The 13,154-nt window shown below is 39.5% G+C and overlaps 1 protein-coding gene across 11 annotated transcripts in view; it reads left to right on the forward strand.

Annotated features, from left to right (window-relative positions):
• The window catches only part of Eya1 (EYA transcriptional coactivator and phosphatase 1), a 318,971-nt gene extending 308,152 nt beyond the window's left edge, over nt 1-10,819 (forward strand). For all 11 annotated transcript variants that reach the window (XM_013518208.1, XM_013518207.1, XM_013518204.1 and 8 more), the window contains one exon: nt 8,830-10,819. In XM_013518208.1, coding sequence (XP_013373662.1) covers nt 8,830-8,910 — 81 coding nt within the window. In that variant the 3' untranslated portion in view covers nt 8,911-10,819. The remainder of the gene's footprint in view (nt 1-8,829) is intronic.
• The last annotated feature ends 2,335 nt before the right edge of the window (nt 10,820-13,154 follow it).

Genomic DNA, 13,154 nt, shown 5'->3' on the forward strand with positions numbered 1-13,154 from the left:
GTCCTGGGTGATTGACTGGTCTTGATGGAATGTAGACTTTGGAAGCAGAAAGGCAAGCTCCACAGTGTAGCCTGCATCCAGAACAGAGAGGGCACCTTATGCTGTTCCTGAGTTCTTGAGTTCTTGAGGCAGCCTGCATGCCCCTTTCTACACCCAAGGCAGACAGCACATGGTCCGGCCGTTCAAATTTGGGTCTATGAACCTGGATGCAGCTGAAGAACTGTCCAGTTTGGGAAGCTTCTCCCAGGTGGCCGGAGTAGGCTGCAGGGTGGAAATGATGTGTTCTCCTAGAGGAAACTTCTCAGAACGTTCAGAAAGGAGTAGACCTATCAGTCTCCTGCCTTCCCGTTTGCCCCTCACCCTTCATTTTATTCTTCTGAATCTCTGCCAGTGTAATTCTGTCATTTCTCTTAGCAGAAGCTAAGAGACATCTCACGGCACTGTTGAAAAGGGACACTCACCTTCTTTAGCCTGGCACTTGGGGTCTTTGAAATCTGGTTATGTCCCGCTTTGTGATCTTTCTCCCTCCTGCATGCCACACTGCAGTCACATTCATCTGCTGACCTTTGGTTTCAGTCCATTTTCTGTTGCTGAAACAAAATACTTGAGGCTGGGTAATTATTAAAGAGTACAGGTTTATTTGACTCACAGTTCTGGAGCCTGTGAGGTCCAAAGGTGAAAGCCTGCTTGCTGCATGATAGCAAGGTGGAGGGCATCACATGTCAAGTCAGAGCAAGTGTTCTGGCGTAGGCCTCTTCCTTTTCTTGCAAAGCCACTAAAACCATCATGACTTTCTCTAATTCTCATTACCTCTCAGAGGCTCCTCCTTCAAATACTGCACCATCAACCTATGAATTTTTTTTTTTTTTTTTTTTTTTTTTTCTCCGGTACCGGGAACCGAACTCATGACCTTGCGCTTGTCAGGCAGGCGCTTTTGCCGCTGAGCTAAATCCCCAGCCCCAACCTATGAATTTGGGAACTAAGTTTCCGGCACATGAACACGCTATGTATTCACACCCTACTGCTTTCCTCTGACCTGGCCCAGCACTTTTTCCCTGTGGCTGCCTTTCCCTGAAATTATCTTTGCCTCGAAGCCCTTCTGTCATTGTCTTACTCATTTTTCAATGTTTAGTTCATGTACTGCCTTTGCTTTTAGGAGCTCGGTTATATTATCACCTACACTCTAACTGGAGAAGCTGCAGTGGTAAGCAGCTAGGATTCTTGATCCAGCCTGGGTTTGAATTGTATACCAGTCCCTTACCTACCCCATGACCTTGAACACGTTCCTTAAACCTTCCATTTCTTTCTTATTATCTATAAACAAGAATCGTAGTAGCCAGGCCCCTAGCCTGTGTTGGAATTTATGTAAGATCTGTGCTTCCCATGAAACAGCCTGATAGATGTGAACTCCTTGTGGATGTGCCTTTTCACCAGCTGAGCTGCAGAGGTCGGGGTCTTTTTGTTGTTGCTCAGATTGTTATTTGAGGCTCTATCTTCAAATTGTTTTACAGCTCCATAAATCTTGGTGCATTTGTGCCTTGCAGTATAAGCCTTTCTTGGAGAACATCAAATATTTTATGACACAAGCCAGTAGCATAAGTTTCCCCTCCCGTCCCTATGCACTAATTCATCAGTCCTTGCCTATTACTATAAAGGACGGAATTCAGCTCATTTACAACATTCCAGTATATAAAATTCCAGCCCACAGTTGCAGCCCAGGGCATAGCCTTTGAAGACAGCTAAATTCACTTCAAGTTCCTCTAAATTCCAGTTAAACCATAGGTGCTACCCCTGATTCTGTCTGTGGCTGATGGATTCACTGATATCCCAGACAGAGTTTGTGCCCAGGATCAGGAGCTGTTGGAGTGTGCTTGGTGCCAGTGGAAACTCACACCCACTTCAAGGCCACTAGTGCTTGATGCAAAGCAGCGTTTGCCAATTAGGAACTAATTCCGACCTTCCCATTTCACCAGTGGCCTACCACTATCACTGCTAGGTACATTCTGTACCAGACTAACAGAATTCCCAAAACCCAGTCCTGGAGATTTAAAGAGAATGTCTGGTAGGAATCTCAACTCAAGTGGTTTTTCTGGAAAAGCCTCTGGAATTCCTAGGCCATTCCTACTCTGGAGTTCAGAGTGGCCAAGGAGGTGTGGAACAGTCTCCACCTCTGAGCAATGTAGGCCCAGGCCAGGGTGTAAATCTGCCTTCCAGCCTGGTCCCTCTCAGAGATGCATATGAAAAGTGCAAGGAACACAGATAAAATCCTTAGAGCCCTATCAAAGTATTTTTGTTTTTGAGACAGGGCCTCTATGTAGTCAGGCTGGCCTTGAACTCTCTATGTAGTCTAGGCTGGCCTAGAACTCACAGGGATCCTTCTGCTTCAGCCTCCTGAGTGCTGGAAATACAGGCCTATCAAGGTTTGACTTCTTAAATCTTTCTGAGAAATGTATTACTCTTTTGGCTTCCCTGAACACAACACAAAACAAAGGAATTCTTGGTTTGATGATAGAATCAAAAGCACTACTAGGACTAGAACATTTGCAGCCTTTAAAGAACAGTTAACATGTCCAAAGAATAGCAACGGAAACAATTTTAATTCTTACAACAGGTACATCAAAGAGAAATTCAGCAGCTACCTACAACCTTCTTTTTGATTTTTTTTTTTTTTTTTACTAGACGTGAGTCTTTGTAGCTTCAATTTTGATTTCCTGATAACTACATATGAGTCCAAAACTGTCTGATGCAAACAAACACTGCATACTGAGACCTGCCTCTCCGTGTGTGCAAAATATGAATTTTTCAAAAGATTCTAATTCCTAACATCTTGCAAAAGATTCAGGTGTTATCAATTTATCACATAGTGGTAGTTTAAACAGCTTTTTCTTTTTTTACTGTCAGGAGAATGGTTTGTCTGCTTTTAAAAAATTAGTGTTTAAATAACTGTTTTATGAATTAAGAGACATGATTATAATTTACAATCAATAATGAATATCTAAGTTGCGTTCTGTACAGAAGTAGAGAATATCTAATATTTAGGGAAAAAGACCCTCCAATTCCACAATATACTATACAAAGTACAGATAAAAGCTCAAGGCAGTGAAGTAAATGAAGAGATGGTTATCTATGCTATACGATTAAGAATCATCCTGATCAATAACAAGAATTGCTACTAATTTCAAACCCTTGGATACCAGTCCTTCTTTTAGGCATTTCTACCCACTATTTCAAAAACCCTCACAATAATTCTGTGAGGAAGGACCAGACCCACTTTCTTGATGAAGCATAAGAAGGTTAAATAACTTGGCCAAATCAAACAGCCAAAGAGCTGCCAGAGTAGGGGTACAGTGGCACATGCCTGTAACCCCAGCACTCCAGGAGGCTGAGGCAGAAGGATAGCATGTCTGAGCTTGGCGAGACCCTATCTCAGAATGAAAAGTGCTGGGGAGGTAGCTGAGTGCAAAAGCCCGGGGTTCCCTTCCCAGTGGTGTTGGGGGTTGGGGTGAAGTAAAACACCAAACGAGTATTTGAATCGCATTATGTCTCTGGCCATGAGATTTAGAACAAAGGTCCTACAAACTATGGACTTCGCTTCAGTATTTTAGACAGGATTTCAGTTTTTAATAATGTATATGTTTTAAAACTGAGATAGTGCAATTTTTGTTTCGTTTTTTGGAGGCAGATATATTGTATAACTGCACAGTTGTCTGCTTTCTCCTAAGTTTACATTCATGGTTAAGCTTTTAAAAGCACATCATTAATTCTGATACTTCAGTGACCGATCACCTTAAATTACTAAGTTAATGGCAAGTTGGTGAAGTCCTGCACATTTAAGCATGAAAACGTTCTGCAAAATCAAACATTTTGCATTTCTTCAAAATCAATTTTAACCACTTAGCATGCGTCTCAGTTTCCTACATTCTTTTAAAGTCTACTATAACATTCTCTTTTCCCCATAGAGATGTTTTTCACCCCCCTAATAATGCTCTTTTGCTAGAGAAGGAAATTCTCTAGTTGCTTATGTTGTTAAAGGTCACTTGAAGTCTGTTCTGTCATCCTGATTCTCTTTGCCAAAATAGTGTGAAGTCTTTCATAAGTAATTTAATCTAACTGTATAATTAGTATCATAAAAAGTTTTTTCAAAAAGAAAAGAATTTTTTACCATAAAATTAGTTGCTTATAGTACAGTATCACTTGCATGAAATAGACATGTATAGATTTTTAAAAAGCCAAAATGTTAATATCGAGATTGCATTTCTACAGTAAAAGTGGCCTTACTAAACTAACTGTATTTACTTTTCACAAAACTATTCAAAATAAATCTTGCAAATAACTCGGCAGAAAATGGCCAACATCCATTTTCTGCATAATGCGTGACAAAGACTTTATCAAAAAAAGTGTTTGCTTTAAATGTGTACTCCGAAACTTCTTGAAATCCAAGGTAAAACTGAAAACCTGACTGCTAATACCTGATACTAAATTTAGGATAAAAATACAAGCCACTTTTATTTTAAAAATTGTAAAGTAATTTAATTCTTTAATTTTACGTGGTACATAAAATTATAATAATGCAATTTACTGGACTTCCTGTTTATAAAGTCATTTATTCATTAACACTTAGTGGTCACTTACTGTATGCCAGGTCTCAAACTGGATTTCATTTTCATGCTTAAAGAGCTTACTTCTGTCTAGAATAGAATAGAGATACAATTACTGAAAAGGCTGTATTCCCCAAAGTTTCATAATGAGTTGTTGGAAAAAACTTTTGAGGACTCTTTATTTGCACCTCCATGTGCAAACTGTCTAGAAATAACATAGATATGAAAGTGCAGTGGATAGGTTTTTTTTTTTAACACCAATGGAAATTTTACTTTTTTTTCTTCTTACTCTAGCAGTTATCTATATCAGTACATAGAGCTATGCATTTCTTTTTTTTTATTTTAAAGAGAGTAGTAAATGAGAAACAAACAAACAAATATAGAACAGTACCAGCATACCAGTATCACGAACATAAACAAATCAGAGCAAGAACATTCAAAGTGATACAAAGTGACAAAATAATACAAGTCAACAGTGGTTATTACATTGCATATTGCTATCCTCAACTACATTGCTCAGATTACCAGATGTAAGAATGAAAGATTGCTCAAACCATTAAAGAGAATAAGAAAATAATTCTTCAATAAAACATTAGAGATAATACAGAGTATCACTAGACAAGATGGTAGGAGTTCACCATTGTAATTCCATTGCATATTGTTACCTTCAAATCAGTTGCTCAGACCACCAGACACAAGCATGCAAAATCGACCAGAACATAAAAAATTGTAAGCATTAACTGTTCATTTTGATACACCATCAGACATCAGCAATACAGTTATTGCAGCTATTCGTATATATATATTTATATTTTGCCTTCCTTCTTTCTTCATACTCACAAGTGAAATAAATCAGACCCAGATGTGTAAACATCATATTGTCTCCTTGGTGTAGAAACCTGAAAGACTAGGTAAAACTCAAAACGTACAATAGATGATAGGAAAGGGAAAGAAATTGCTCCAAGGAAGGAACAACTGGGATGAGGGAAAGAAGAAAAAAGAGCTATGCATTTCTTATCCTTTTAAGTAACTGCACTGGCATTCCATTGTGTGGACATGCTATTATTTCATCAGTCTCCTGGGGCTGAACATTAGGTGGGTTCCAGTATTTATTATTACACAGAGTTCTGCAGTGAATGTTCTTTACGTGGTTCAAGCACGTGCGAGTGTAGCTGTGGGATAAGTGCCTAGAACTGCAGTACTTGAGTCAGACAATAAGGGATTTTAATTCTGTTAATGCATGTTTAAATAATTCAGTAGAAATTCAATTCACATGTAAGTGTCTGTGTACCCTGATTTTTATAGGATGAATTTCATATGTAATCAAAAGGATAAATATGAAATATCAAACAGGGAAGGGCAGAATAAGGGGATTTGGACAGTTTCACCTTCAAGAGGAGCAGAAAAAATGTGTTATATTTTAGTTCTAAAGCCCCAAGGCATGTGCTCCTCGGGTACCCACTTCTCTCAGAGAATGGCTCTCCCTGATAAACTAATTGCTTGTACGATTCATGAGTAGCTGTATTTCTGGCCGCTGGGCTCCAGTTACCTGGTGGGTTATCTCTATTTGGTTATAACACGTCATATCCTACTGAACAGCTGAATGCAGCCATCGCAACTTAGCTGTCCTAACCCAGTTTCACCGCTCACTCAGACTTGTGTGGGTGTTCTTTGCTTCCAGCCTTTCACTGACTCACGTCAATTTGCTCTTCAGAAGTGTCTCCCGCCCATTGCACTCACTATATCCCACGGTCACTGCCTGGATTCTCTGCTACGTACCACACACACACCTCCGAATCCATACCCTGGCTTCCTGTCCTCTCCCTGCACTGAGGGACTGTTATCTGCCTTTCCTTTCCATTTACAAGATAAAGCCTAAACTCCTCAGTGAGATATTCTGAGTGCTTTTATCTTAGAGAAACCTCATTTGTCATTGTCTCTAGAAGGAACCCATTGTGTTAGCACCATCACTTCCAGACTAGGGATTGCAGATGTTGTGTGCATCCTACCTGTCCGCTTTGTTCCACATGTACCTCTCCTGCTACCTGGGAGTCCCAGCCCCTGACCGTCTACCTCTTCAGGTTTCTCCATTCTTCCAGCTCAACACAAGCCCAACTCACCTTCTCCGGCGTAGAGCTGAGTCCCCTCTCTCTGTGTTACCAGTTTGATTCTTTATCCCACACTGCCGCAAGTCAGAATCCAGCTGTTTCATCAGCCATATCTTGGCTGGGCAGTAGATGCTTGGGTCTCCTATGTATCATACATTGCATTCATACTGCAGCTATAGTGCTATAGAGGTAATGGCCTTTGCTCTGGTAATAAAAATTGTCAACAAAGGTATAATTTTGAGTTATTTCTACTACATTCATTTTATAAATAAACGAACCCAGGGCTCCAGGGAGATGGTATCATAATGAGAAGTCATCACATAGCGATTATCAGGGTAGAGAGTACAGCTCGGGTCTCCTCGTCAGAGCATGTGTCTCTCTTTTCCTCTTTTGTCATCAGTTCTCTGCGATTTCATATAAGAAATATTGCTCTACACTAATGCAGGGAAAAGTCTGCACCATTTGTCATGGGAACCTCTTATAAATGCATAAAAATCTTTCCATCGGTTCACTGTGCCTCGTTAAGTTAGGGTAAGCATTATTATATTGTATTAATTCTGATTATTTATCATGTGGGCTTTTGAACCACAGATCTTCTCTGCTAGACTTGGTTTTCTTTAGATCATGCCCTTGATAGTAAGCAGATATATTTTATTTTTTATTTTAAAGATAAGTTTTTAAAAAACAATAAAAATGATACAGGATTTCAAAACAAGATGATAGGAAATTAACAATGGTTGTTATATTACATATTGTTATTTTCAAAGTAATTGTTCAAATTGTAGGCATGCAAAACTGATCAATGAAGCATTAACTGTTCCTTTCAATAAACCAATAGAAATTAGTAGTATAATTATCCTAGCTATCTAGCTAAAATATATATATATTTATTTCCTTCACTCTTTCTTTCTTTTCTCCTTTCTGCCATCCCAATTATTTTTTCCTTTTGAGTAGTTTCTTTCCCTTTCACAATATCTATTGTATCTTTCAGGTTTTATTTACTCTTTCAGTTTCTTACACTAGGGAGACAATATGATGTTTACACATGCAGATCTGATTTATCTCACTCCAGAGTATGGCCTCTAGCTGCATCCATTTACCTATAAAAGCCTATCTTTCTTTATTGCTGAGTAATACTCCATTGTATAAAAATACCACATTTTTTAATCCATTCTTTAGTTAATGAGCATTTGGGTTGTTTCCAAGATTTAGCTGTGACAAATTGTGCTGCTATAAACATAGGTGCACATGTAACTGTGGTATGATGTTTTCAATTCTTCTGCAAAAATACTCAGAAGTGGAATAGCTGGATCAAATGCAACCTCTAATCCTAGCTTTTTAAGGAATTTTCACACTGATTTCCACCAGTGGTTGCACCAGTCTACACTTCCACCAGCAGTGGAGAAGGGTTCCTTTTTCCCCACAGCCCCACCAGCATTTGTTACTGGTTGACTGCCTGATGATAATCCTTCTTTCTGGGGTGAGATGGAATCTCAGTGTTGTTGTAATTTGCATTTCTCAAACAACCAATGATGTTGAACATTTTTTCATATATTTATTTGCCATTAGTATTTCTTCATCTGAGAAGTATGTATTCATCTCAGATGCCCATTTTTGGAAGGGGTCTTTGAACTTTGGTGGCCTGATTTTTTTTTTTTTTAATTCTTTATATACTCTAGATAGAACTTCTTTGTCTGAGGAATAGTTGGCTAAAATTTTTTCCCAATTCATGGGTTTTCTTTTTACCTTGTTTGTGATTTCTTTCGATGTGCAAAATCTTTTCAATAAAATGAGATCCAACTTGATTCTTTGAAGTATTTCCTGTGCAGTTTGGATATTGTTCATGACCGCTTGGCCTACTCCTATGTCTTCAAGATTTCTACCTACTTTCTCCTCCAGTAGATTTAGTTTTTCTGTTTTAGTATTTAGATTTATGATCCATTTTTACTTCAGTGCATGGTGATAGACATGGGTCTAGTTTTATTTTAAACAGCTGTGATGTTAAGAAGCTGGCTGACACTTCCCACAATACTGAAATGAGCATGGTAGTGGATTTCAGTAGGCACTGGAAGGGCTTGCCTGGATGTGTTCTTTGTCCTCACCATGTGTCTGCCCTTCTGCAGCACGCGATGCCCTTCTGGAGGGTCTCCAGTCACTCAGACCTCATGGCACTGCATCATGCCTTGGAACTGGAGTACCTGTAACAGCCTCAAGACACTATGAAACTGCACAACTGCCCTGTCACCAGGGCCAGATCCAACAGGCTGTGTCTCATGTCAGCTCTGGACACCAGAATGCAGCAGTCTCAACATACTGATGCGCAGCTGCTGTCGGTCTTGACCTCTGCCCTCGCAGTTAACGGAGGACCACATCTATTTCTTCAGAACGGCTGTTGACTCTAGTACTGTGAATCCAATGAAAATAAGCCATGAAAATGTTCTAGCACAGCGTAACGTGTCTCTGCCACAGTAACTACACGGTTCAAACCTGTGAAGAAAGGACCTGCGAATACTTCAGCTTTTAGCGTTTTCAATGTGACAGAAACAGCTTCTCCAATACAGCAAATCTGATTGCACAACAAAAACTGAAACGTATCCTTGAATACCCGTGGAGGAATTTTCTCATAAAGAAGGTTTACTTTTTGGAGTCTCATACCCAGGGTAATCTGTACATCTCTACTTATTTATGAACAGACTTTTTAAAAAACAGATTTACTGAGGTATAACTCATATACCATACAATTCCCCCAAATGGACTTTTTGACATCAGATAATTGAAGAGATGATAACGTAAGAAATAAGTGATTAAAGGCCTTTGCCTCGTGATGTGGCAAGTTCTTTGAATATTAGCACATTGCAAAGTAAAGTATGTCTAATTTAAGCGTATAATATGTACATCACTGAGACAATCATGTACAGAAAGAATTTTTGGTGTAAATTTGTAATAATGGATGATTCTTTTACATATTGTGTAGCGAAATGATATTGAAAGGTAGTAATGCCTTGATAGTGAAGCCTGAGGCAGCCTGTGCAGAAAGCCATGTGCAGTGCCTTATCTAAGGATTGGGTATAAATATGTAGATAAAGGATTTTTTAAAAATAATGTTGTCAAGACCAAAAGCACGGATATTAAGTGTCAATAAGGATTTTGTTTTCCAGATCTTTTTGCCCATCAGTTCTTCTGATTCTTTTAAAATGAGGTTAGGAGGGCCTGGATAAAAATAACATAGCTGTTTAATCGATTTGAAACAAATCAAACGTCCTCTTACTGCCTCATTTGTTTCACTTCAATACTAATGTATTATATGTAACTACTTGGAAAAAATGATTATTCAAATGCTTCATCCCACAGAAAGAATATAGATGATAGATATATTTTATTAATAAAATGGTTTGTGAATTGGAGACTAGCAGAGTTTTCATGTGCTCAAAATTATTATTATGCCTGCATTTTCTCGTTTAAATAAAGGAGAACATTAGCACATAGCTGGAAATCAGCACAACTTGACATCACGTCCTTTATTTGTACTCTGTCTTCCTTCCCACTAAGTTCATTGCGACCAATGGACATGGCCCAGTCATCACCACCGAAACAATAATGTTACACACCTCTTATATTGTGTATTACATAATAAGTATAGATCTTGGCAAATAAAATTTGTTACCTCTGTTATATCCATAAGAAAGTTTCTCCAGAAGCAATTGATTTGTTTGGACACTAGTCATTCTCATCGAAAGCCTTCATTGCCATGGAATTACTTTTTGGATTAATTGTCTTTAATAGTATGTATCTTGGGGGGCACCAGCCTTGCCCCCCAACTAGTAAAGAGCTACGCCATCCTCTCCTGAAGGTTCGTGTTGCTGCTAGAATTAGTCATTTGTGAATTCTCCAAAGTGTTGAACAGTTGAATTAGTTTCTCTTTTCCTTTTTTGCTTGAGGCAGACAGAAGTTGACAATTTTCTAACCTTCTCCTTTTCATGTTTATGCAGATTGAAAGGCAGAATTTATCTTGGCCTTACTGTAAAAAGGTGTGTTGTATCCACAATTGTGTACAGAATTTTTCTTCATTACTTTTGTGTTTAAATTAATAAAATTGAGTTGTGAAGTACTGTACACTCCTTGAATCTCAGCATCATCTTTCCCTCCTGGTTATACAAAGTAACAGTGGGATCTTGGTTGCATTAGAACAAAGTCCGAAGAAAGAAAGTTGAAGGAAGCAACTGCAGCGATGGCCTCATCCGTCCTCCAGGGGATCAACATTGGAAAGCAGTGACTGTTTCTTTGGTCACTGTAAGAACCAATGCCTGGAAAAGGTCTGTACTTGCTTATCAACTACGCAAACTGGATTCTGACTCGAATGTATCGACTATAGAAGAGAATTCAGAATAAAGGATCTTGGATTGCAGGTCGTCAATTTAGCGGCTTAAATACTCAAGGCATAGCAATAGAAGGCAGTTTCATTAAAAAAAAAATCTACAACATTTATCTCTGTGATTTGCCAGGTTAATCACTGACCGAAATCTATAAAACAATACAGTTCCTTCCTCCTGAGAATTTAATCTTAGAAATACAACATTCATATATACAAACGTGAAAAATCAAGCGTATAGTTGTGTGACCTATTTATCAGCCCCATGGTGTGTCTTTCCCACAGACACACACTAGGTCAAAGCAGCTTGAATAATGAGACATTTGCCCTAAGAAGAAACAGAGTTTGAGGAAAATACTTACAGAGTGGTACAGGGGAGGGAATGAAGGGATTATTAGGTCTTAGGTGAAGAAAGTATGAAAGATAGGCAAAGTGAAGGGCACACACTCAGAAAATGAATTTTCTAACGTGACACCCACTACCTCTTTGACTACGGAGTAGAGCTCAGATTCCTCCCCCTGGCATTCTAGAGACCTCCAAATGCATGCTGTGCTTTCTTCTCAGCATTGTCTTGTATTACTGAACAAACTTCAGTACAGTAGGTGAAGACAAAAGGCTTTCTAATGGACCAAACAGCCCTGACTGAGGTCTGCCTCGCCTTCTTTCAGAGCATGTCCAGTGCTGGCAAAGACCTCTGAGACTCAGGCCACCCTAATCATGGCCAGCTCTAGCCCCTCCTGGTCTCAAGTACCTTCTCTGCCATGGTGGCAAACAGCGTGAGCGCCTTCTCTTGAACACCTCACCCCACCCAGTCGTTATTGGCAGTCCATATTCCAGCTGATAGACTGACTCACTGGGGCCTGCCCTGGGCACTATCCCAGTGTAGGACTGGGTGTGTACATTGGATTTGGTAGCGACAGACATAAAAATGAATTACTGAACAAATGAATGAGACAGTCAGGTCAGAAAGGCAAATGTCTTCATCAGAGAATGCTTCTAGTGTTTGTATTGTAGGAATGAAAACCACACCCGTGGACCTAAAATAAGAGAGTAGATGATTTTATGAAGGAGAGAGACTCGGAAGACCTTGAGGGCCAGGTTGAGGGTTTGGCTGTGTCCTAAGTATTGAAAGGGAGGCCAGTGAGCGTTTTACACAGGGGTATGATCTAATTTACCCTTTAAAATTAAAGAGATGGGAGTAGAGAAGAGTCTGTGAGTGTCCCTAGATTAGAAAGGATGCAACAAGCTCAGGAAGAGTAAGGAAGGAAAAGAAGAGGGGACCCCAGGGCTATGCAGCTGGAGCTCAGAGAGAGAGAGTGGTGAGGGGCCAGGAGAAGGCAGGTGGGCAGGGCTTAACTGTCCATCTCAGAGTGACACTTCAGGCTTTATGTTCCCACTACACATGAGCATGACTGCTTCCCTTTCATGGGAGAAAGTAAAAGAAGACAGGACAGAAACAATTCTTCAGTCCGGGCTTTAGCACCCATGGCCTTCCCTATGAGAGATACCTGCACACTACCCTAGACTTACAGTAGTGTTCAGTGGAGCCCTTGTTATTTTACAGATTACAAAACTTGGGTTAAGTGTTCTGCCCAGGGGTCATAGCCAAATAAGGCAAAGTCTTGACCCCAACCCACTCTCTTGGATACAACAGAGAATCATGGAAAGATTAGGGTTATGAGGCCGCTGAAGTTTGGTTTTCACTCCCTGGCCTACCACTAAACATCAGGGTGGTCTCAGGCGACCCCTTCCAATTTTTAAGGACTACCTGACCTCATGCTCACAGTGAGCAATTTTCAAACGATGTGTGAATTTTAATTTTAACGTTAGCCTGCCAGTTTGGTCATCCTTCCAAAGTTTGATTTAAAATTTATCTTCCAGTGAGCATTTATAAATATCAAAAGAAAGCAACAAACATATACAGTTTTGTAATAACTTCTTAAATTTGCTTTTCAGAACATTTGCATATAACGTGGCTGTTTCCCAATTCAAATGAGTGAGGGAGGCCATTTGCTTAACAGAACATGGCAAAAACAGGCACTGTGTGAATTTAAGACATTTCCTTGCAGACTTTACCCA

This window comes from Chinchilla lanigera, unplaced genomic scaffold (genome assembly GCF_000276665.1).
Source record: "Chinchilla lanigera isolate Chin_1 unplaced genomic scaffold, ChiLan1.0 scaffold00043, whole genome shotgun sequence".
NCBI classification, from domain to species: domain Eukaryota; kingdom Metazoa; phylum Chordata; class Mammalia; order Rodentia; family Chinchillidae; genus Chinchilla; species Chinchilla lanigera.